At 39.9% G+C, this 25,579-nt stretch overlaps 1 protein-coding gene across 1 annotated transcript in view; it reads left to right on the forward strand.

Moving 5' to 3' along the window:
- Positions 1–3,638: 3,638 nt before the first annotated feature.
- The window catches only part of LOC144525579 (aryl hydrocarbon receptor-like), a 50,426-nt gene continuing 28,485 nt past the window's right edge, over positions 3,639–25,579 (forward strand). Inside the window, exons 1-2 of the mRNA XM_078262539.1 lie at positions 3,639–4,114; positions 15,253–15,443. Of these exons, the coding sequence (XP_078118665.1) occupies positions 4,056–4,114; positions 15,253–15,443 (250 nt within the window). The 5' untranslated portion in view covers positions 3,639–4,055. The remainder of the gene's footprint in view (positions 4,115–15,252; positions 15,444–25,579) is intronic.

Here is a 25,579-nt window from a genome sequence, read left to right on the forward strand (position 1 = left end):
CAAAGTCACGTGACGGGGGGCAGAGGGCATCGCTGAGGGCAAAATAAATGAACACAAGTTTAATGATATGGAGATTTAATTTGATAGAGCTTCACTTATGATGGGCTTATCATATTGATGCAACCACAACACCATTGGCAGCTGAGCCAATCAGGGCAAACGGGCTGTTGCCCGGGCCACAATAGCCTGTAACCTGTGCACGTCCCTGAGTTTAAATACCGGTGATCAGACCAACCCACAACAAACACATGCCACAATGTAAACTTTGTTGTTTGCCGACCGTTTCTAAAATGTAATGTTGACAGTTGTTGCCAGAACTCAAAATCAGGAGACTGTAACTATGACTGTGAACGTGTCCTTTTTAGATCGTTCATAGCTATTGCAAGGCAAAGAGTATCCTTCCTCAGAGACAGAGACATGTCAGCGCTTCCATGTCAAAGCCTCCACCTCAGGCGTCTCTCTATCATCCAGCAGTCAAACTGTCAAACACTGCTGAAGTTCCTCATGAAAGCATGACATGTCTGCTTTTTTTCCCAAAATGTTTTGCACCTTGTACTTTGTTGCCATGCCATTTTTATATTATTACAATATAGTGGCATAAACAAATAAAACCGTGTCTGTAGAAAAACTGGCTCACTGAAGACAGCAAAACGAGAAACAATCCTCGAATCAAAAAAGTAGAGGTGAAATAATTCACACGTGACACAAAAGGCAAAAAACACGTTGTTATTGTGTGTGTGTGCAGAATGCAGTCAGGATTTTAATGTCAGCCTGTCATGATTCAAAGTAAAAGGGCTTTGTTTTGCGCCATCAAGGAAACAGTTTAACATTTGAACCATTTTGACAAACTCCAAGCAGGGAATGTGAACATGATAGACGGCTGTTTTAAGGAAGTACAGTGTGCCCAAGATAAACACTTGTGTTTACAGAAGAACGCTGGGGAGAGCTTAGGGTGTGAATGGTCTCCATGGCGACTGTCTGCAACATGTCTCTAACTGTCACTGATGTGTGGCGAGGTGAAGTACAAGGCTGCATTTCAAATAACCAGGGGAATCAAAACATCAAACAATTATACGGAGAGGCATTTATGTATTTAGTCTACCCTCATTGATCTAAAATGGGGTGGACAAAAAAATGAAAACACCTGTCGGTATACACGCCACCACAAACTGCAGCCTCCAAAATGACCTCAAAGTCCAATCAACAGCTTTCTAAAATGGTTTTGGCAAAAAAAAAGTGAATATTATAACTTTCATGATGGTAAGATTTGCTCAAGAACTGTTGTATCAGACTGCATTAGTTTTAGCTAGGTGTGTCTCAAATGTCTTGATTTTTTTCAGCTGTGAGTGACACTTTACTTTATGTCCACCTATTTATCATTTATAACGTCGCTGTCGGGCAATGACCTCGAAACGCCATATTTCATCATTTTAATTTCCTTTCATAAATCATTTCTATTAGTCACCCTTTACGTACATCTGTGGGTTTTACATATTTAAACAGTGACGTGGTGACTTCGTCTGAGGTAAATAGCTCAATAAAGTTAATAGTTTTGGACATACAAGGTTTTCACCCAACAACAATGATAGACAGTATAAACCGTTAATAAATGGTTTATTACACAAGAGTTAGTCTAAAGCAGATTTAGGCCTAAGTGTTTTAATGTAGCCTATTATCAACTCCATAGGTGGAGGCTGCTGTAGGCCTATATACAGATAATGAATGACAATAGCCTATAGTAAAACCCAATTGAAAATATAAAACATGTCCTACATAGAGGATGGATACCCGAACCAAGCCTGTTGGGAACTGTCGGGACCTGGCGGTACCCGACGGGCCGGGCCGGGTTCGGACGGATATTTAGAAATGATGTTCGGGTCGGGCTCGGTCACATCAGCGCGATAAGGCATTTAACATTTTAAATTTAAAACAGCTTATTATAGGTGCGCGCCTGTGTTAACGTGCACTTGTTGGCCCGTGTGTGCTGATGCGCTCATCTGTTGACATTTATGAATGCCTTCCTACAGTTGCTTAATAAAAGCGGGCTTTCCACACAAACAAACGTAGGCTACATGTGTCATTAGTATGAGAACATTTTTTGGATTTTAACTGTGTCGGGCTCGGACAGAAATATCTTAATTCCTGTCGGGCTTGGGCCGGATTCGGTTACTGCTCTGTCGAACGCGGGCCGGGCTCGGACAGAAAAATAAGGCCCGATCTAGTCCTACAGGAGGAATTATAACTGACAAAGATGCACATTGATGACACAAAAAAGTCCTTAGCTGCTTATAACCACATTATAGTGTTTTAGAACCCATTCAGTGAATGTTTGTAAATGCTTAATGGGGGGGACTTAAAGTAAAGTGTTAGTGTCCATCAACAGCACATTTAAAAATCCAGAATATTTGACATGCATACGGACTAATTTCACCACTTTGTCAGGATGAATACACTACTACACATACTCAAACCTGCTAAGACATCATATGGCCAGATGTATGTGGACACATCTGTGCCTACTTTTCGGTCTGGGGATGTTCTCTGTGGTTTGAGCTGTCCTTAGTTCCAAGAAACTTAAAAGGGAAGACTTAATGCTACAGCATACAATGATAGTTTAGACAATAGTGTGCTTCCAATGTTGTGGCAGCAGTTTGAGAAAGGGCCTTTCCTGTTTCAACATGACAATGCCCCTATGCACAAAGCCAGGTCCGTAAAGAAATGGTTTTCCAGTTTGGCGAAGAAGAGATTCAAGCGCAATGGGAGAGGAAACATCGCCCAACATCAGTGGCCGGGATCACTAATGCTTTTGTGGCTAAATGGGAGCAAATCCAAAATATTGTGGAAGGCCTTAATGACCTTTGTTTTGGAATGAGATGTTGAATCACATGTGTGGGTGTACACAGAGTTGGTTTGAGTGTTAACATAGATTTGGTCATGTAATAAGGTAAAATAGGGGCCTGACTAGGAGCATAGTTTACAAGTAAAAGCCCCCATTATGAAAATTTTTGATTTGCCATTTTTGGCAAAACCTTTGTAAATGTTTATCCTCACTCTTGTATAAAATCTGCAGGAGCTAGTGGCCATACTGGACTTTGTATTGCTTGAAGCTGAAATGTAAATCATTCACATGCCAAGAAGGGCTTTTAAACCTATCTCTAATAAGAGTCTCTTGGATTTAGTTTGTGTACTTTTATTAGTTTAAATAAATCAGTTATCATACACATTAGTTTATTCTTAAAGAATAAAGTGCATGAGTGTATGTCAAAGTCTCTGACACATATACAATTTCTGGTCAGAGATCCTTGCATAGTTTAGGTTTAAATTACAACAGCACACAGTGATATAGTGGAAAAATGAGACTAAAGCCAAGTTGTAGTGAGTTACACAAACAATATGATATGTGCATCAGATATTATAGAAGTTATTAGGGAAACGTTTCTACAATATTTCCTGCTGTGGTCAGAAAACTCAGCCAAAGAACATATTTTCCCAACTAAGTCCAAAATCGCAGCACACTCTGGATATTACAAAAGCAGAAGCAAAACATGCTCGACAGGCACAAAGGGTCCAGTCCACCTTAAAACATACAGCTCTGACAGACTGTTCATACACATTTCCTGAAAACGCCCCGTGCAAGGAGAAAAAAAGGAAAACTCAAGTGACTCTGAATGATAATAATAAGGCTTCGTTGTTTATCCAAAGAAAGGGGTTGGACTTATGCTGAATTCGCCAAACTCTTCTAAATTTCCATTTTCTTCCCCTCTCACAAAACTTCACCACTTTGTGTTCACACGACTGCCTCAGTCTCACTTCGCCGACCAAGGTCAGCGTCAGTGACCGCCCACTCGAACTGGCAACGCGGCACCAAACCTCTGCGGACCCCGGCGGCAGCTTTTTTTTTATGTTGGGAGTTTGACTCACTGGCTGAATAAACGACGGACTAACATACTGTCCCTGTACGGATGGAGGAAGCCTCAGCAACGAAGGAGTAGTTAAATAAGCCAAACAAACGTTGGCCTAAAGTCAAGTTTGTGAGCGTTAAACGAAGTGACACCATGTTGGGAAACCCAGGATCTTATGCCAACAAGAAGAGGAAGAAGCCTGTTCTCAAACAGTAAGACTTCCCAGTAACTGTTGTTGTGTTAAGAGATTTTCTCTTCAACGTTACTTTATGCATTCCGTTTTTGTGGCTATTTCGAGTATGTAAAACTATACACATACGGGGAAAAAAACAAAGTACGTAGCTAGCTAACGTAACGTTCCACGCACCTGGCATCTGTAGAGCCTAATGTTAACTTTCAGTTTACTTCAGATGAAATGCTGCAAGTTATATAGAAACGTGGGCATTAAAATGAATGTTGGCTTTCTTATAAAAAAAGTTGTAATAAAGATTGGCTCATATTTGATAAGTTATTTAATCAAATAACACATCTTTGCGAAAATGAAGATAGACCGAGTTAAGGTCGACCGCATCCTACTGTTTTCTATCATCGATTTATCAACTACATATCTATAACTCGAAAGCAAAAGTAGTCAGAATAACGAGGAACACCCGGTAAAGTGTGGTCTTGCGTTTTGCTTTGACGATTATGATCTCTTGTGATTTTGTTTCTCCACTCTTGTGGACTACCTTAAGAATGCGTCTAGCTCAGATCTGGCATGGATATCTTGCACTCGCGCATTAATCACAATCAAGTTGGAGAGTCGGCTGCTGCTCTCACGCGATGCTCCGAGGAGGGCGGAGGGAGATGTAGGGAGAGGGCTCGCGGGTTTCGAGTATGTTATTGTAATCTGATACGGCCTCGCGCTCCATCGTTGTGGGATCACTGCTGTGTGTGTGTGTGTGTGTGTGTGTGTGTGTGTGTGTGTGCACGCGCGTGCGCTTTGCAGTGCCTGTAACTTTTTTTTTTTAACCCCTCTTGTTTCTTACCTTTTTTAAAGTTTATTTCACACAAACCATGACATTACACTTAGAACTATAGAAATGTGCTTAAATGAAAGTATACAACAACATAGAAATACTGCAATACATATAAAAGTTTAGGTTTTACTTTGTACTTCATCAGCTAAATGTACTTAGTTATCAGTTGAAGCTCTAGGCAGAGTTGAGTTATTAATGCATTAATGTTGGAGCTTGTCCAGGTGTAGTTTGACTACTGCATTACAGTATTTTGTGGGACTCTTTAAAATGCATTATGTGTAAAGTTGCAACACAACAAAGGATTATTTTTTGTATTACTGATTAATCTGCAGATTACTTTCTGGTTCATGAAATGTCAGGAAATAGATCCACTGTATGAAAAGATACTGTAGGCAAGGCAGCTTTATTTGTATAGCACATTTCAGCAACAAGGCAATTCAAAGTGCTTTACATAAAAACGATTACATTTTTTAAAAAACAGATCAAATATGAGAATAAGAGTTACAGTGCAGTATAAGAAATTAAACATTAAAGAGCAGTTACAAACAGTTAAACATCTTTAAACATTAAACATTAAAACATTTTTTGTCATCATATCCACTGTTGGTCCCTCTGGGACGTGTGGTTCACACTGCTTGCCACCCGTCTTGGCGTGGGAAAAGTACTTTTATTTTAAAATATAGTCGTCACTGTTTTAGTTTCTTTGTTTGGAAAAACTTCGCGAAAACCCTTTTGGTTGAAATTCACACTTTTTGAAATTAGATTTTGATTAGTAATCTCATGTCAACCAGTTGAAATTCACACTTTGTTGTAATTAGTGATCTTATTTCAACCTTAAACCCTTTACTGTTCGTAAAAGGCTGATTCTTAGTAAAACCCACACAATGAAATCTGGAGTAATGATGACAATTCTGGCCATTGGAAAGTAGAAAGTAGTTAGTTGGTGGAGAACAAAAAAGAGCTGAAAGGAGGGTAAATGTTGGCCATTCATCGGTTGGCCCAAAGTTTCATACTTAAATATGAAACGTATAGCAAAAGTCACACTGAACTTCTGCTGATTAAAGGCATCAGGTTTTCTGGTCTTAATGTTAAACAAATGCCTTGGCCTCCATTACAATTCAAAACACAATACTGCTGTTACTTTTAATTATTTGATTGACTTTTAATACAGGGTTTAACAATAGACAAACTAAATCCATGCAAAGGTTTGTTTACATAAGTAATATTTGTAATCTGATGGCGATACTTTGAAAACATGAATAACAGTACCGTTTAAATGTTAATTTAAAATCATATTGTCAAACACAGATGGACGATGAGGCAACAGATATATATATATATATATATATGTATATATATATATATATATATATATATATATATGTGTGTATGTATGTATGTATGTATATATATATATATGTGTGTATGTATGTGTATATATTTATGTATGTATATATATATATGTATGTATATATATATATATATGTGATGTATGTATATATATATGTATATATATGTATGTATGTATATGTGTGTGTATGTATATATATATATATATATATATATATATATATATATATATGTGTATGTATATATATATATATATATATATATATATATATATATATATATATATATATACATATATATATATATATATATATATATATATATGTATGTATGTATATATATGTATGTATATATATGTATATATGTATATGTATATATATATATATATATATATATATATATATATATGTGTATGTATATATGTATATATGTGTGTGATTATAGTGATCTCGCAACTTGGGTATAGGCTGTTCACAGTGTAAATCCAAAAATAAAAAGGGACTGTGCAGCGAGTACTGAGGTTTCCTGGACAGCCAGCTGGGCTCAGCTGCACAAAGGCACCATTGAGCCTGACTGTAAAAAGCGGTGGTCACTACCCAGGGGCATTCCATGGCAGATCTAGCCATCCAAATTCTCTCTTTTATTACCATGGACGCCTTCTGTGTATGTTGCCAGTCTCCTCTGCCATGCCTCCTGATACATTATTAAAATACCCATACAATGTATTCTACTTACTATGCCTTAAAGTGCTCATATTATGGTCATCTTCAGGTTCATACTTGTATTTAGAGGTTGTACCAGAAGAGGTTCATGTGGTTTAATTTTCAGAAAACACCATATATTTGTTGTACTGCACATTGCTGCAGCTCCTCTTTTCACCCTGTGTGTTGAGCTCTCTGTTTTAGCTACAGAGTGAGGCATCTCACTTCTGTTCCATCTTTGTTGGGAGTCGCACATGCTCAGTAGCTAGGTAAGGACTACTAGCCAGTCAGAAGCATAGTATGAGGGAGTGCCATGCTAGCAGCTAGGCGAGCATTATAACGTGTGTTACAAAGTGACCACGTTTGTCTCTGAAGTAAAGGCTGGACTACAACAGAGCTGTTTGGAGCAGTTGGTGAACAGTGTTTTCTGTTGGAGATGTTAAGTCCCTTTGGGGTGGACTTTGGGCTTTTTCACTTTGTAAACCTATTACATGCACAAACATGTGTATATAAAACAATAAAGGAAAGGGAAAAAGCCAACAGCATAAAATGAGCACTTTAAACTCTTACAGCAACTATATTGTTAGTTTGCAAAAGGGCTGGATCCGAATATTCGACTATTAGGATATTTGTTCGTTGGGTAGGTATTCAGTTTTCAATTTTGGGATTTGAATATTCTTTTTTGTTTAGTTTTTCCTTCAATACTGTAATAAAGTTGAGACAGATTCAACTTTTGGAAAAACGCAACCCGATGTCACACTGCGGTGGCCAGTCATGTAACCGGCGATCAGACTTGTCAGTCCGTTTTGAGGCGGTGTGAGAGTCCCGTACAGGAAACAGGAAACATCACTGCCTCTATCGCTGCCACAAGAAAGTTTTTAAACACGAGCACCAGCTGACCGTTTCCTGCAAAAACAAATCACAGTCTCTTTTCTTTTTCTTTTTTCGTGAAATGAAGCTGCCTTCAAGTGCGGTCGGAAATGTCGACATCTATAAACGATCTGACTGAAAACAATAATTGTGACATATAAAGTCTACTTGTGCCACAAAGGGGAGGGTGGGGGGGGGGGTTAAATAACACAACAGGACGTCACACAAATGAGCCATTCAAGTGCCACCAGCGAAGCTTTGAATATTCGCTGTGGATTAGTACCAAAGCTTTGAAGCACAACAAATGGTAAACGGGACAGTTCTAGTTTGCAAGCGGCATTATTCTCATGTTTAACTTCCCATGTCAAAAAAAGCAAACTCATAAGTTCCCCATGGGGACCATCATGTCGTCACAAGCCCACATTTCTACCCAAACTATAGTCTCCCAAGTTGACAAGAACTGACAGTGATTTATTGCATTGCTTTTGTCTTTATGTAACTGCATTTATGTAACACACTAACAACACAGAAAATGGAATCTGCTTTGTCCTTCTTGTTCATTTCAGCCATGTACAGTATTTCTTTATTTTTTTCAGCAGTAGCATCACTCCTACAGGAAAATATGAGTTCATTATAGTGTATATGGCTCATTAAAGCCCCCCCCCCCCCAAGTGAGTACAGTGGTAATGCATACTCCACACACTCAGTACGTGGATTATAAATCATATGCTTTGTGTGACTAAAGCATTTTTTTTAGCAAACAATGGCATCCTTAATAAGAAGGCATAATAAAAAAGAAGGCATAATATGCTTCAGCAGTGCAAATGTGGGGTTTTTTTGCACAGTAATCTCTATGGACCAAACACACACACACACACACACACACACACACACACACACACACACACACACACACACACACACACACAGGCAGACATGCTGATAAGAGGTTTGGCAGAACGCCAAAACCGTACGAGTGAACAGCAACAAAGTTGCTCTTTGTTCTTTGCCCTTTGTTTCAATTTCAAAGACAAGTCCTCACTTAAATACTTTTATCATTGTCTAACAGTCTTTCAGGAAGAATGTCTCCATCTATGCCATAGGTTGAAACAAAACCTCTGCGCACAGCTAACAATAGAATGCCATCGTTTGTTGTGTATGTTGGAAGCAGTGTTAGAAAATCAAACAATGTAGCTTACAGTAAAACTCATTTTATGACTGTTATATTATCATTATCTCTATAAAATTTGAAAGCTGTTATGTTTCTCTATCAGTCTAATACATCGTCAGGTAGTCTTGACTGTGCTGGATCAGGGCAGAGCAAACGAGGCAGAGCTGGTAGGAGGTTCGATCCCCCGGCTCTTCTTGTCCATGTGTTGAAGTGCCCTAAAAGAAGACACAGAACCCCTAATTGCTCCTGACGTGTAGGTGTAGGAAAAAAAAATGTTGCTTTGTACAGAGGTCTCTGCCAAGTAAATGTAATCTAAATAATGGCGCAGGATGGGAACCTGGGATTTTTTATTTTTCCAGTCATGATGAGTACCGCCAGAGTACTGTGGAGCGGTATCTCTAAAAGTTAAAAAACACAGCGTGCAGTCCCTCCAGGATTTACTTTTTTTTTTAGATTGTTGCGGCCCAAAATGCCTGATTTTGCGGGAGCTTTTGTAAAAGATTGCGATCAAAGTTGCGAGGTCTCTTGTTTTTTGTTGCAATGAAGTTGCGAGAGACAGTGAAAATTGCACAGAAAAAAAAATTGGTATACTTTTTTAAAAATAAAAAGGAAACTTGTTTCGGGGAGAATAAACTTACTCTAGGCTGAGTTTTCCTAGTAACCTTACCAAAAAGGCTCAGGATGCTGCACAATGTTGGTATAATATGAAAATGGCTGGTGGGTTTAAGACAAAAAAATAATAATTTATGGAATGAATCAAATCTGAACATATGTGTCAGTGGCTTGTTGATCTTTACATTGTTAGTTAATTTCCTGACCTGGGCTGGGACACACATTCATACGGTTTGATAAAGTACTTATTGGACTTTAACTTATCATTGCACTTACAATAACGGGCGTAGCTGTCCTCAATTTAGGTCATCCTGTACGTCTCATCTCCGGTATTTCATGCATCCACTGGGTGTGTTAGTATGTGTACGTCAGTCGCAGGGGGGAACTGAGCAGCAGCCCCGCTGCAGAGCGCCGACAGAATTGAAACAGCAGCAGCTTTCAGCGACTTTAGAGTGAAAAAAACGTTCCAACGTACATTGATGTTTTGAATTGTTGCGATCGCGACATTGTGAATTCCTGGCAGGACTGAGCGTGACATTAATAGAAGCAACCAGCGTGCCTCCCTCCCTTCCCTATTGGACAACAGAAAAGGCTGCTTCCCAGAGCACTACTCTGGCCAGAAAGTTCAGCCCAAACCAGTCCCAGCCCAAGAGTTTTTCAAAAACGTCAGGCGCAAACCTGACCTGAAGCCAGTGTTTATAAGTTAGCTCTAGAGTTTGTGGCTTGCTCCCTCCCAGAGGATGGTAGATTCAGTGGACTCCAACGGTGGCCCCCCAGAGTCACCGCAAAAAAACAAACATAAAACATCTATAGAAACTTCTGCATCCAATTCCCCAACTGTGTATCCACATGTTTTATTTATTTTTTTAAAACGCATCCACATTCTCTCCAGAACATAGCAGAATACATTACTTTTGTGTCACGCTTCTGCATCTGCATATCTCTGAAGCCCCTGGATGCAGCATATTTAACAATTTATTGGCAAAGTGATAAAGATCATATCTGACCTTGATTTTTTTTATGCATTCATGCCCCTTCTTAATATTGTTTTGTGCTATAGATGCAACTGGAGAGCATCATTTATCACATTTTCTGTGGAGTGAACAAGAGTTTTTATCTCCGCATGAGCATAAAGTAACAGAAAACACACAAGCAGAACACTTCTCTGTAGGATATTGTTAAATACAACTGCCTTTGTTCACTCATCATCTTTGTCCTGGGACATTTATGCACAACAAATGTTATTTTGTGTAAGTTCTCCATTCTCTTTTTTTACCTCTCTGTCTGGACAGCTCTTTGTAGGCTAAGGCCTGCTTCTGTAAACTATCCTATTTCCAAATTTGCTTGTCTGTGTTTTCCACCAGCCAATCGGGTATAGAAAGTACGCTTCTCCTACTTCTGAGCCACAGAGTCATCCCTTCTGGATCTGGCAGACGCTGCGCCTGCTTCGAGCAGACAAATGTGCGTCAGTGTCATTATAGCAAACTGAGCAGCATGGCCTGCCTTGACTCTGAGACGGAGGTGATTGGGTTCAGATTTCTTCTCTTTTGCTCTCGAGATAAGAAAAACCAAATAGAAATTGAGGGATGAGGCAAAACATATGCCTTAATTCCTACAATTAACGTCTTGATGTCTGCTGCTCAACCCCGTGATCCATAGCAAATCAAGGTGGAAAAAATGGTTCTGAATGCTGGCTTTTGTCTCTGTTAGACATTTTTTGAGAGTGAGATCAGTCCTGCTCTATTTCTGAGAAGGTACAGCTCGGGTTTGAAGCCAGCAATCAAGTTCAGGCTGCATTCCCTGCAGACCATTCAGTGGCAGAGGAGGACATTTTATAGCCTATCATTAACCAAAGTTTCGGTAAAGAGAGAAATTGAGAGAGGAATTTAGGTAGGTAATTTGCAGGCTGAAACTGCAGATATGCTTTGGTAGTAACTGGCCTGGATAAGTTGTTGACGCTAAGGATGCGTTTTAGGGCTGAAACTAACTGATTTCATGTGATTAGATTTGGCCAGCCTGATAAAGATCACTGATTGGTTCCTCTTAATAAATAATTACAGAAAACTCCTGCTTAAGGACATCTAAAAGAGCCACAACATTTTTCTCATGCTTAAGAGTCACCTATAAGGCTTTGCATTACATATATCTACGACATTCCACTTCCGGAATTGCTCTGTTGCCAATGGAAAATCCACCAGATTTCACTCATTAAGGTCGACTATCCGTTGCCTTGGGCTTCCTTTGTGTTGGCATTTTAAACTCTGGTGGATTTCTGAGGACTATGGTTAACTGCTCCTCAGATCTCTGCAGGGTAAATCCAGACAGCTAGCTAGACTATCTGTCCAATCTGAGTTTTCTGTTGCACGACTAAAACAACTTATGAACGAGCACGTTCCACCAAAACAAGTTCCTTCCAGAGGCTATTTTGCAGAGGCACCGTTGCTCCGTACGGCGCTCAGCGCCGCCCAAGACGATTGTGATTGGTTTAAAGAAATGGCAATAAACCAGAGCAGGTTTTTCTGTCTTTTTCAGTCTACCGTCAGCCTGCTGCTGTCAGCTGGGTCTCAGTCAGTTTAAACAGCTGTAGACTCTCTTTTTTTGTGGCCATTTTAGGCCTTTATTTGTATAGGACAGCTGAAGACATGAAGGGGGGGGAAAGAGAGGGGAAAATGACATGCAGCAAAGGGCCGCAGGTCGGAGTCGAACCCAGTTTCATATCAGTTTCATGCTCAGGATGTTAATGTTGGCCAAGTAAACGTTTGAGTTTCCAATTAAGTAAATTAACCTCGATCAGTCATATTTCATAACATTATTTAATCGCTTTCACAGTGCACACAGAGAGGCTTTTGTCAGCACGTAAATTAAAGACATGTTTTTGGCAGAGGGCTGTGCACTTCAGGATTTGTTCATTAAACGTTGTTAAACTAAACAACAGATTGGCCCATGCTTATTAACATCACATTCATCTCATTTGGTAAATAACCTTGTTACCTCGTTAGACTCCCCACTCGTTCTGCAAATTGCGACTGCTGTATATTTAAAACCTTCTGGTCTGGCAGAGGCGAGGAGACGGTAACTAAGCCGGCAGCTGGTGCTTTTTTGCAGAGATGTTTAACTCAACTAATTTAACAAATAAATACACAAAACGCTAGACTGTTGGAAACTAAATTATGAGATACTTATTTTGACCTAATAAGTCATAAATGTGATATACTACGATTTAATACAGTAGCTTTCTTTATACTATCATAGTTTTGGTTGACTTTGTCATAATTGTTACATACTTAGAGACTCATCTTTTCATTTTCTTTAGCTATTTCTTCCCTGGTAGGAATGAATTTACAATAAGTGTCCTTCATGAAAGACGCTATATAAAGAAAAGTTATTATTATTATTATTATTATTATTATTATTATTATTATAATAAGATTCAAGCAGTGTCAGAAATGACGGGGGAAAAACAGCAAAAATGCCCCTAGAAAAATGTGATTGAGAGGCAAAAATTGCCCTTAAGATTTTGAAAAAAAGAAGACGATATTTACCAGTTTAGGTCACAATCCTAATCCTACACTAAGCTGTCATTTCATTTTCATTTATTTAATCTAATTTCCCTTCCTGTCTCTAACACACACTCACACAAACAGTGCTGTTACACATAGCCTAAATGCCCTGATAATAGCAATAGCATGCTTTTTATTTACTAGTGTTGGCACAACGTGGTGATTACTGTATGCATTTCAATCTGGGCTCATTTCACACACACAAAAAACAAGCAACTTTATGCACTAATTACAGTTTTTTTTTTTTGTCCCCAAAACATTTTAAATGCCCTGATTTTTAGGACGATGGGGGCTAAAGTTGCCCCCCCCCCTACACTGGCTGTAAGTGTGTTTCTCAGCAGGTGTGTAGTGGAGGCATGATAACAGCGGTGTTGTGCGTCGTCCCCGTTGCACCCTTCCACTGACACTTCGTTTCACTCCCGGTGTAACACGTGTGTCTGATTTGTGAGTAAGACATCGATCTCCAGCGAGCCTCGTGACTTTGTATTTTGCACTTGGAGCATGGGTGGTCTCAAACCCTTAAAGTGAAAGTCAAGCAGAACAAATAAAGCTGCTGTCATGGTAAAAATGGTTTCCATTTTGACAAACAACATAAGTAGTCAGTGGAATGACTTGTGGTAACGTATGTTTTGTGCTATTTATTATGGGCTGAAGATTGTGTCCTTGAGAAAAAAAAACCCACTCTGTATTGTTTTTCATGTTTTAAAAGAGAGTGGACTGAATCTGTTTGCTGTTGAAAAAGACCAAACTTACTGGTCCATCTTTCACTAGAAAAACCACAACCTCGCTGATTGCAATTTATTTTCAGACAGCTGTCGAGTAGACAAACGGCCGACAATCCACCAGTTGACAATTTAAGCAGCAGGTTTCATTGTTGTTTTATTTGAGACTTAAATGATTCAGGCTGGTAAATATCTCATTCTGTCAGTCTGTGAAGCTAATGTCAGCCTGAAGCAGCTAAATTGCATCATTATCTTCAGTACCATACGTGGCATCTTTGTATTTGTTAAATATTGTGCCAACTGTTGTGCCAATGTCAGTTTTTCTATACAACATACTTTGGACTAAGGTCCAGAGGGGCCGACAAGTTAGTTTTCTTTGAAGTTTTCTTTAGTAATTGGTGATGCTGCGGCAAGAGCAGTGTGCAGGATTTTCTTTTTCTTCAAGTCTTTGTTTTTGTCCAGCGCACCTGCACTTAAGAATTGTTTGGATGTGCACATTTTTTCTTTGAAAAAATATATACGAAGTAAGTTTACTAAGAAGTTGAATTTTCTCAGACTGGTGTGAAAAAGGAACCATCTTAAAACGTCAACGTTACATTTTGTGATTTAAAAAAAAAAACTATTATACTATAACTATTATATTATGGAGATAAGTTTGGGATGCTTGTTAGAGTTTTCTGTTACTCAACGTCGATGTTCTGTGCGCCGCCAAGTCTATGGGTTTTTTCTCCCAGTGCTGTTTATTCAAGCTTGGTAGTGCATTTTGAGGCCATGGGCGAAAAAAAACGTAGCCTCAGCTGTTAGAAAAGTAAAATGTCAAAACATTTTATGCAGCACAGTTCAGGATCATCTGCTAAGGCACTGTGCAGGCCAATCAAACACAGTGCTATTTCCTTTTATATACTGGTGAGTTTCTACTTGCTCTTTATAGAGAGCTAGCTAAACTAACTTGAAAAGGTGAAACATGATACCGTTTTGTTCCATGCTAAAAAAAAAAAAGTATCTTGTACCATAATAAAAAATAATTAGCATTTTTGTCTTACAAAATATCTTACACTCAGCATGGGAGCTGATGTTCTGTTGACTCCCCTGAACTGCAGTGTTTGAGTCACATTCATGGCCGCGTCTTTATTCCCTGAGTCGGTTTGGAGCATTGCTAAGAGTTAATATGGTTTATGTTTAATTGGCATGTGTCACACTGCACCCCACAACACATGGCATGCTCTGGCAGGGCCGGTTAGCCTGAACAGGGCCTGAACTGAATCAGCCTTGCTTTACAGGCATTCACAATCTACATATTTAACACCTCAATAAGCAACTATATGTTTTTCTTTTTACTCCACAGTAAGAAGGTCTCTGACGGCAATGAAGTCGTTAAATCAAACCCTTCAAAGCGCCACCGGGATCGGCTGAATGGGGAACTGGACCGGCTGACGGACCTTCTGCCCTTTGAAGGGGAAGTTCGCACTCGTTTGGACAAGCTGTCGGTCCTTCGCCTCAGCGTGGGTTACCTGAGAGTCAAGAGCTACTTTAAAGGTGAGGATCAGCCCAGGTCAAATACCAGCCGGCACTTACAATCAGTGAAACTGGAACTGATTTATGAGTAACGTATGCAAATGTGCCGGCAGTACATTTGAGAGGCAGGAATGAGAAGCATTCAGGAATCTGGTTTTAGGAAACAACACATCCTCAATACTTGCCTTGCTCCACCCTCTCTATTAGCAACACATACAATAGTCACTATAAAACAAACAATTATATAACACAATTATGAAATGTATTATTTATTTATTTTTTTAAGTTTCAAATCTCCACACTGTAAGTTGATTTAAACTTGCAGGCAGCCTGGCTTTGAAAACCTGATGAGTCATGTGGAAGTCAATTATGTGTGAGTCACGCATGTAACATCTCCACCAGCCACAGATGATAGTTTTCTTTGAATTAAACAGACATTTTAGCAGAGGTGTTGGCAGACTGGCTGCCGAGTAAGTTGCCTGGTTGCCTCAAGCTTCACTGATGTTGTTACAATTTATGTGTCCCTGTCTCTATTACTTTTTGGTTCATTTCCTGTGCATTGTTTTGCCTGTGTGGTCTTGTCGATGGACATGTTGCACTCAAGCATTGCTCTCTCTCAGACAACAAAAACCCTTCTGAATCTCGGATGGATCAGAGACTAGTTTGCTAGTCAGTGAAGTAGTGACATAAATGTGCACAGAATGGATTCCAACGCCAAGATTTTATCAGGATTAGACATCTTTATAGTCTTATTAAATTTCCTTTTTCATGAACCTACACTTATTTGTGTAGAGGGTGCTAGTACATTATAGCAGCCGTCCTATAATGTATTTCATGCAACCTGTTATTACACGTGCCGTTATTACACAGCTAGTTTTGACATAGCTAGCAATGTTAACCCTGCGAAATGCTGAACGTAATGAAAAGTAAAAATGAAACGGCAAAATACATCAAAACATTTGTAGCTTGCGAGTGGAGTTAGCCAAGTTGTTTGCAGTGTGAACCTACAGTGTGAACCTACAGTATGAATAAAGGTGTTACATGCAGTCAGAAGAGTTGTGACATTCCAGTGCTGCTTGTTCTCACACCCTTTTGTCTACTTTTGCAAGATAGGCTGAAGTGTCGCAGTTGCGCCATCATGTAATCACTTCAGTTGTCAGTTTCCCCTAAACTCTGCCAAAGGGCTTTTAAAACTTGACATTTCTAACCTATAATAAACATTCCCCCAGCTTTGATTACTTGCTTTACGTAAATTTGCAGTGGTACATCTGGTTTACCATTAACAGACAGTTGGGATGAATATGCAGACATTTCTTTCCTCAGGAGGTGTCAGATGTCTCAGAGATAATATGCAGCTGGTGGACACCAGGGAACATAACTCTAGTATGGATTTTACACTGTTACATCGAGTAGAGTACGCACAAGTGTACAGTACGTGATTTATCAAGAGGGGACAAAAGTCAGTCAGCATATGTCTCTATCTAGTACCCTACGAGGAACAGAATATATTACACGTTCAAATGAATGGTTTTGAACCAAAAAAAAACTAGTTTTCCATGCATGGCAAGTTCTACATGGTTTTCCTCGACTGTATTTATATATAGACAGACAGCACATGTGGAATATCAATGGAGTCATGTCAAACTCCTATCAAACACCTGGGGCCAGATGCTTTATTGGTGCTTTAACACTAAAACTATGCACATGCAATTTCTCACCCGTGAACTGGTGTTGATAAATGAGGTGAACATGCAGTGAGAATGTGTGCAGCTCACACATACTTCAGAACATGCAAACACACAGAAAAGTACTATAAAAAGAAGTAAAAATTAAAAAGAGAGACTGAATCTAAAATCTGAAGTTGAGTTCAGTGCACGTTGCAGTCTACACCCCTTGCCATTTAAATGAGGTCAGTGTAAAAGAGAACAATGTGTGCATGTAGCTTTATAAATCTGACACAAAGAATGGACATGCCTTTTTCTGCATGCTTGTTGCCTCAGATCCTGTTGTTTAAGGGAACATATTATGCTTTTCCACGTTTTCTGTCATTGTTGGATTTTCATGTTAAACGTGGCCAACACTTAAAATAATGAGGTAAACGTATTTTAGACAAATCCCTGTGAGCTAAAACGTTGAGATTTCCAACTATTCTGAACGCTCTGGTTTCAACAGTTTTTTTCTACTCTCGGCTAAGTCTTACGCAACTCTAAACCGGCCTTCTATGATTGGTCATCTGCTCCAAGTAGGCAGGACTGGAGTGTTTTTTTGTTGTTGTTTTTTTCAGCCACTGCAGTGTTAACTTTGTGGCATGTAACTACATGCTAACGGCAGTAAAATATGTAATCTTGGCTGACATTGTCGTTAAATTCTCCCCAATTCTGGGTCACATTACTCCTGAAACATTTTCTGTTTATGCAGTATTTGGTTTAAAAGCCTTTATTTTTGACTGGAAAAATTGGTGCTAACTATAGCAGCTACATGGCTAACGGCAGTAAACAATGTCATGTGGGCTGCCAATGTTGTTAAATTCTCCCCAATTCCGTGTCGCATTACTGCTGAAAAATGGTAGAAAGTGCTGCTTCATTCCACTACAATCTAACGTTAGCATACTGCTAACTATTAAAGGAGAATTCCGGCCAATTTTTACGTTAATCTTGATCGCTATAGCTACGCAAGTACTTTCGATAGAAAAAAACCCCGACCCGAATCAGTGCAGGTAACACGGAGAAGCTGCAGCTACGTACTACAAGCGTCCCCTGAGCTAAAACGGCAGTGGTCGGGGCAAGTTTTAGAGTGCCTTTGTGCCTCTTAACAGACACAAAATGCAATTTAATATGTCTGTGCCACATGAGCAGGGCCTTACGTGTCAACAAGATGCGTTTTCATCTCAGACATTGTTTAAATTCACCTACCCTGGTCCCTGTCTCAATCCTGCCGGTAGCTAGCTTGCCCTGCTAGCTGATAGCCGTTAGCTGCTAGCTGCCGTCCGGTGAGTGTATTCAGACAGGCTTCTGTGATAATCATCCCAATAACAATCCACGGAGGGGCGGTGGTGTGAATATATGTCCTCCAGAGGACAGGTCATGTCACGTCTTGAAGTTTATTCCCCCCTAAAATAAACAGTAGTGCGGTAGTAGCTTTTAGCTGCTAGCTGCCCTCCGGTGATTGTGTACAGCCAGATAGCCGTTAGCCGTTAGCTGCTAGCTGCTAGCTGCTGTCCGGTGAGTGTATTCAGCCAGGCTTTTGTGAAGGCTAGCTTTTGTGAAGGCTAGCTTTAGCTTGCGCTTGGAGCAGCAAGTTTATCTGCCTGTTTCCCCTCTGTCTCGTTCTTTCCAACTCTTGTGAGGCTAGTTCTTCGTCTGTATACTCGGGTTCGAATAAATAAGGATGTCCATCAAACTCAAAAGGCTCTTCCGTGTGTTGTATATCTGCTATATTCTCCATAGTTACGTTACTCCAAACTTCTTCCCTTATAAACAACTCTGCTCTTCACTCTTCACACACTATGCTCCGATCTGCACACTACTGTTTACCTTTTCCTGCTACAACTGAATTCCCAGGAGGCAGCGCGATACTACAGCTAAGCTTCAGTAACGCTATTACTGTGCAAGCCACAGACATCGTTTATCCCGTTTCCATGTAGTTACATAGTCACTGATATGGTCATAACCTCTACAGTGCTCAATTACCTATTTTGAGGGGGGAATGATCTAAACCTTTCCCTGCGAAGGCATGATCTGTCCTATGCAGGACATCCACCAGACCACCGGGCGCTCTGTGGATTGGGATGATTATCACAGAATACTGTCTGAATACACTCCCCGGACGGCAGCTAGCAGCTAACGGCTATCAGCTAGCAGGGCAAGCTAGCTACCGGCAGGATCGAGACAGGGACCAGGGTAGGTGAATTTAAACAATGTCTGAGTTGAAAACGCATCTGAGTATGAGTATGAGTTTTTTTTTGTTTTTTTTAACATTAAAGCATGTAAACATGTTGTAGTACAAACACAAAATGCAAGTATAATCCTGAAAATGCTATAAAAAAAAACTCCCATACTCCTCCTATCCTTATTTTCACCCACAATGGTCTAGTCAAAGGTCAACTGAAAACATCCCTGCACAAAAGGGACATTTGCCGACACAAGCACAGAAAACAGAAATGAAACGGTTTCTTTCTGCAGCACTGGGTGAACTAACTGTGTTTCCAATATTAGGCAGCCTTTACAAAATGATTCAAAAATATTAATATTAAAAAAATCCTTGGGGTGCCTGGGTAGCTTACCTGGTAGCCCTTTGATGCATTCCCCCTCTCTCTCCCTCATGTCTTCAGCTGTCCTATAAAAATAAAGGCCTAAAATGCCCAAAAAATAAATATAAATAAATAAAAAAAGAATAAAAAAATTTAAAAAATTTAAAAATTTAAAAAATAAAAATCCTTCAATTTCACATGGAAAACATGACATTGTTGTAATGGTGCGTTTTCTTTTGTAAAAACAAATTACATCTCTAATCAATTTGGTTGTGAATGCAGTAGAGATGCACCGATTACATCCTTCTAGGCCGATTCCGATTTCATATTTTCTAACCACTTTACAGCACACACAAATATTTATTTTCTATCTTTTCTTTAATAGAAAATTTTACATTTTGCATAGAACATTTTTTGAATAGATAATCAATCACTATAAAATACAACTATATAAATTACTCTTGGTGTGGGAAATTCACACACATCTAAAGTGCAATGCTATGGAAGAACTATTTCCTTCTTTTCACATCCAATATCCAACTAAACAAATGTGATATATTTAGCAAACTAAACTTCTATGTATGAAAACAGGTAATGGCAATAAAATAATATATAAATAACAAATAAAAATAAAATAAATATAGCCTTAATGCAGTATAAAGAGATTTCTCAAAACACACACACAGGCCTGTTTGAACGTCAACAGTAACGTTACCTGAAAACAGCGTGTAGTTCCTTTTTTAGCAAGTTTGCTTTATGTGTCATTGTGCATAAATATGAACACTACCGTCGCTGTCAACGGGCTTGTCTGCTAACGTTAGCTACCGACGGTTACCTCGGAACAATCCAGCAAATAGACGGTACCCTGGAGTGCCGTTACCTGAAACAGATGATTTAACGTCACCGCTCATTTTACACACAGTTTAGCAACAAAACTAAACACAGAGGGAAGATTACCATGTTTTTAATGTTTGTTTTGAGCGGTATGCATCCCCACTAACCTAGAAAGCGTTTTAAACAGTAACGTTAGTACAGCGTGTCGGAGGAATACAGCGTCTCTTTTTTTGGTCTCCTACAGCGGCCAGCGAGGCGTAGGAGGCAGAGGGACCACAGCGTTTGTTAACGTTAGCTTCTTGTCTCATCTGGGGTCTGATAAGCAGTAAATTCATCAAAGTCAGTGTGCCCAACGCTATTTTCCGATAAACTGTAGCTGTCGTATTTCACGGGACCCGCGTGAGTGCGGTTTTCATGTTCCAGTTTTTCAGCCTCAGAGGGGAGAGAGAGCGGCTGACTGTTCACCTGAGATCTGGGACCTGTTCCACAAAAGTAGAATGAAGAAATCCAGGATAACTGAAAAAGCGCAGCTTGACTTAGTGTGGTCCGCTCATCGTGGCTTAATCAGTTGCACGTTTGCCGAGCCAGGATGAGAAGGTGAAGCTATGTCAAGCCAGGTGTAGATAGCTGGGATAAGTGCACGTCCACGGCTTTCTTAAATAGACCACGGTATCGATCACAGATTTACTGATGCAGAAATGGAGAAGACGCGTGCGGCATATGTTTAACCCGCTGAGCAGCAGCTGTTAATGGAAAATTACGAGGAGGTGAAACATAATATGCAAAAAGGGAAATACGGCTGTTGATATCAGACAGAGAGGAAAAAGTCCAACAGACAAAACAATGTGTAAGGATTTAAAAAGATCTACTTAGGGCCTACTAGTCACTCCACATTTTTACAAAGTTTTAATTGCTTTTAATATGCTTGTTTTGTGTTGGTTTTATTGCTGTATCTGTTTCTATGTGCTAAATGTGCTGGTTTTACTGTGAAGTGTCTTTGAGTAGCCTGTACAGCACTATATAAATAAAATGGTTTATTATTTAGCCTACTTTGCCTTAAAAGTGAGCAGAGGGAATTCATGTTCCTCGGGCAATTTACCCTAAGGACAAGGCTTACTTTCAAACCCTTATTCATAATGAGAGAATATGTTTTACAACCATATCCACAAATCTATATAAGCTATCATTCTAAATATCTTTCTACAATTAATGTTCATACAGAACAAACATGACTGGACAAAAACTAGAAAAAGAAGTAAGTGACAAAATAGCCTATTATTCAGGTTTTTTTCTCACTCCCAAGCTCCAAGATGCGTGACGGCACCAAAATAAAAAGATTAAGAAGCTTTGTGGCATTCCAACACATTCTCACTCCCATCTTGAAAAATACGGACGTTTGGTCAGGTGCCATTGTCGTCGTTTTTTACGCTAAAAGTCTCCTTTAGAGTCCGCTGCACGGTGTGGGAGGATCCCCCTGCCTCCCCCCGCCTCTCCATGTTGCACGGGGCATATACACGGGGAGAGCAGCGGATTGTCCCACTTTATCTCCGGTGCATGTGCAACCATTTCTTACCATCCAAACAACTGCAATAGTAGGATTTAAATCAAACTTGTGACCGCAATAGTGACAAGTAATGCATGTTAATAAAAATAAAGCAGAACACATTCAGAAGCCAACGGAATAACCGTTAAACATGTTTATTTCGGATCAGAGCAGCAGCTGATTTAACACATGAGACTCCAGGATTAATCTTAGCCTGGCTGTTAGCCTGGCTGTTGCTGTTAGCCTGGCTGTTAGCCTGGCTGTTAGCCTGCTGTGGAGCAGGCTAGCTGCAAAGAATAAATCTCCATGGTTACTTGGCTGGGTTTAATTCAGCCTGCTTTTGTGCAACCAAGTCAAAGCTAAATTCATCCAGGATAACTTGAATATCCCGGCTCAATCCCTTATCCTGGTTTTGTGCAACAGGCCCCAGTACCCCCCTGCTACATGTATATAGCGGAAACCCTGCATGTGCACGTGTGGTGCTGATGTTGTGCGATGTAAGTCATGCGGCGCCCGAGTGAATTTGACCGGCATAAAATCGGCATATGTCAGAATGACCGGCAGGTCGCCGGTCATGGCCGATGACATGAAAATCGGCCAATTCCGGTCACCGCCCGGTCAATCGGTGCATCTCTAGAATGCAGTGCTGCTCTCTCTCTCAAGCTCAGTTAGTCTGGTGTTTTTGACCACAAATAAACCATAAAACTATGGGAAGCTCTTAAAGCGTAACTCTCGCCAAAATGCAACCTAGGGTCTTTTTGTGAATGTACCCGAGTCAAACTTTTGTTTAAAAACATATTTAGGACGGAATCGCCACTTTTAAGATTTACCGTATTTTCGTTTTTCGGTCAAATGGCCTTTTGAAAAACAACAAGAGCTACGGTGAGCTGTTCTAGTAAACTCTGGGTACGCAAACAATGTTGTCAATGCTTTCATTAAGGTGTAGAGCCCCTGGTGATACTTGGAGAAAAAATCTCATGTTGTGTTTTTAAAAATAGCTATTTTGAGGCTAGCATAAAAGTGCCCCTAACTCTCCCATTCAAAAGGCCATTTGACCGAAAACGAAAAACGAAATCTTAAAAGTGGCGATTCCGTCCTAAATAGAAAACGAAAGTTGGATTCGGGTACATTCACAAAAAGACACTAGGTTGCGTTGGCGAGAGTTACGCTTTAACTACTGCACATTTGAAATATCCAGTGGCAGAACATTGAACTTTATTGAAAAACTTGGAGAAAAAAAAACTTAAATTATTCTCTTCAGACAGTCATGGAGAGTTCGATGGTCTGACATGTTATTTTTCTTCTTTGTGCAGCTTTATACATTGCATATACCTTCCTGCAGTTTCTCAGTGTTTATGCCTCTGCTCATCTCCCTGACACTGCCTTACTCTTCACTCCCTCTCCTTCAGTTCATATGACATCAACAGTAGTCAGGCACACTGAAAAGACGGTCTGTGCCCTGTAGAAATGGAGGGCAGGATCAAAATCACATGTCACATCACACAGCCCATGTGCAACCCATCACCGCATAAATACTGCTGCTTTGTCACTGGAGATCTGCACTCACTGTAGACCAACAGTTTACTTCATTGTGCTATCTCTGCAGTTAATAAGGAATCTCTCTTTGACCTAAGTTATTAATTAAATGCTCTGTTACTTACCTTGTGTAGATAGTCTGCGGGGTTATTGTCTTCCACTTGAAGATGTTCATTGTGTTCTGAGACAAATATGCACCGCTTAGTAAATAGCTGTTAGGTGAAAGAACAGGAAGTTTGTCGTAGCCTTGAGAGCACTCATTTAAAAAAAAAAAGAGAAAACAATGGACCGGACAATTTTGAAGCACGTCATTAACTGAGCATCTTTGGTTTACATTTAGCGTATGAAAACGGACAGTCAGAGATTGTTCAGTGTTTTCACAGGTCCCTTCATGACATCTGCCTTCTGAGTTCTGCACATTGTGCTTCCTGCAATCTTGAGCATGATCACATTAACATTTAGAATATGGGCTGCACGTTGCTTCCTCGCCAATCTTACACATGTAAATGTCCGTTTGTGTCAGTCATACAGAGTGCTCCACAGCCTGTGTTGTATAATGCCTTCTGTGGCTCTGGTGTCAAGTGTTTTTTTTTTTTTAACCTGACCTTGCCATTAAAAAGGCAGGATACACCAGCCTCCGCTGCTCTAGTTTGTACTATTCTGTCTCTTGTGAGCCCCCTAACTTCAGGGAACTGTAAATCAATGGACTACACCTTTAATTACAGTGTGATTGATTGATGTGTATGTGAAGGTTGCCTCTGATTACTGACAAAGTGATGTGCGTTAAATCTGGGTCAACACACTTCAGCCAACCTCATGACACTCCTCCTGACCTGGCCCCCTGTCCGCTGACCAGGGTCCTTTTATTAAGTTAGTGATAATGATGTTAAAAAATCATTTTAAACTTTGATTCCTTGAAGAAAGTTAGAGAGAGAAAGAGTCCACGTGTAGGTGAAAATGAAGAAGCAAAATATAACGTGTAATTATGTAATGTAATAGTGCATAATTCCATGGTTTAGCAGTCAAATTGTAGCTGTCTAACTATACTGTAGACTGGAGTCTCTACTAACTGTAGCGATTAACCCAAGATAGTTGTCCCATATGAATATGTCCAACGCCTGTCTGCTGTAAGAAAGTGGTATAAGGTTGTGGATTAAAACAGAACGCCCCTGAATGCTTTTTACCGGCATCAAACATGTTGTCATAGACATCCTGTCTCACCCTTTCCCTGTTGGCACTGGCATTGACGTGACATGTGATACATCTCTGACAATATGCAGTGTCGGCCTAGTGTATGCCAACTTTCTCCTGCTCAATGGCAAAAACTGATTCTGACAACTCAATCTGTTGTTCATTATCAGGTTACATATTGGATCTGCGTTTTGTTTGTCTACTTTCAATAAAGTCATCTTTGACATCACCTTTAGTAGGACATGTTACTGTTTGTTCCAACCAGGGTGTTGATTTCTCGAGTCAGACACTTGATTAGAGTTTGTTTAAAATCGCCATTATTATTATTGAGATTTTGTTGTAGCTCCTCTTGTGACAGACAGAATATTAAAGGTGCCCTGCCACACAAAACCGTTTTTACTTGCATTTTTTGAAATATGTTAGGTCCATATGTGTTATGTCGTGAATGTGTAAATGAACTGCTACCTCCTCTGTCAGCTCTAGCCACTGAAAAGAAATAAGCGGAGAAATCAGGCCAATTACAAAAGCTGGTCAGTCTGACGTGGTGTTACCTGAGCTCATTACTATTCATGAGCTCGCCCAGTTGCACTGGGTAAAGGATGCTGATAGCCAGGCTCTCATTGGCTAGCTGTTAGCCAATCAGAGTCAAGCAGCTTAGCTCGTTGAATATTAATGAGAACTGGCACAAATCGAGCGGAGTCTTCCTTCCTGGCTTTCTATACCACGATAGAATGGCTTGAAACAAGGTAACAAGGCATTTTTTCCAGTCCATGGTAGAACTTCAGACATTACCACAAAGTAATG

The sequence above is a fragment of the Sander vitreus genome, chromosome 11 (assembly GCF_031162955.1).
Source record: "Sander vitreus isolate 19-12246 chromosome 11, sanVit1, whole genome shotgun sequence".
NCBI classification, from domain to species: domain Eukaryota; kingdom Metazoa; phylum Chordata; class Actinopteri; order Perciformes; family Percidae; genus Sander; species Sander vitreus.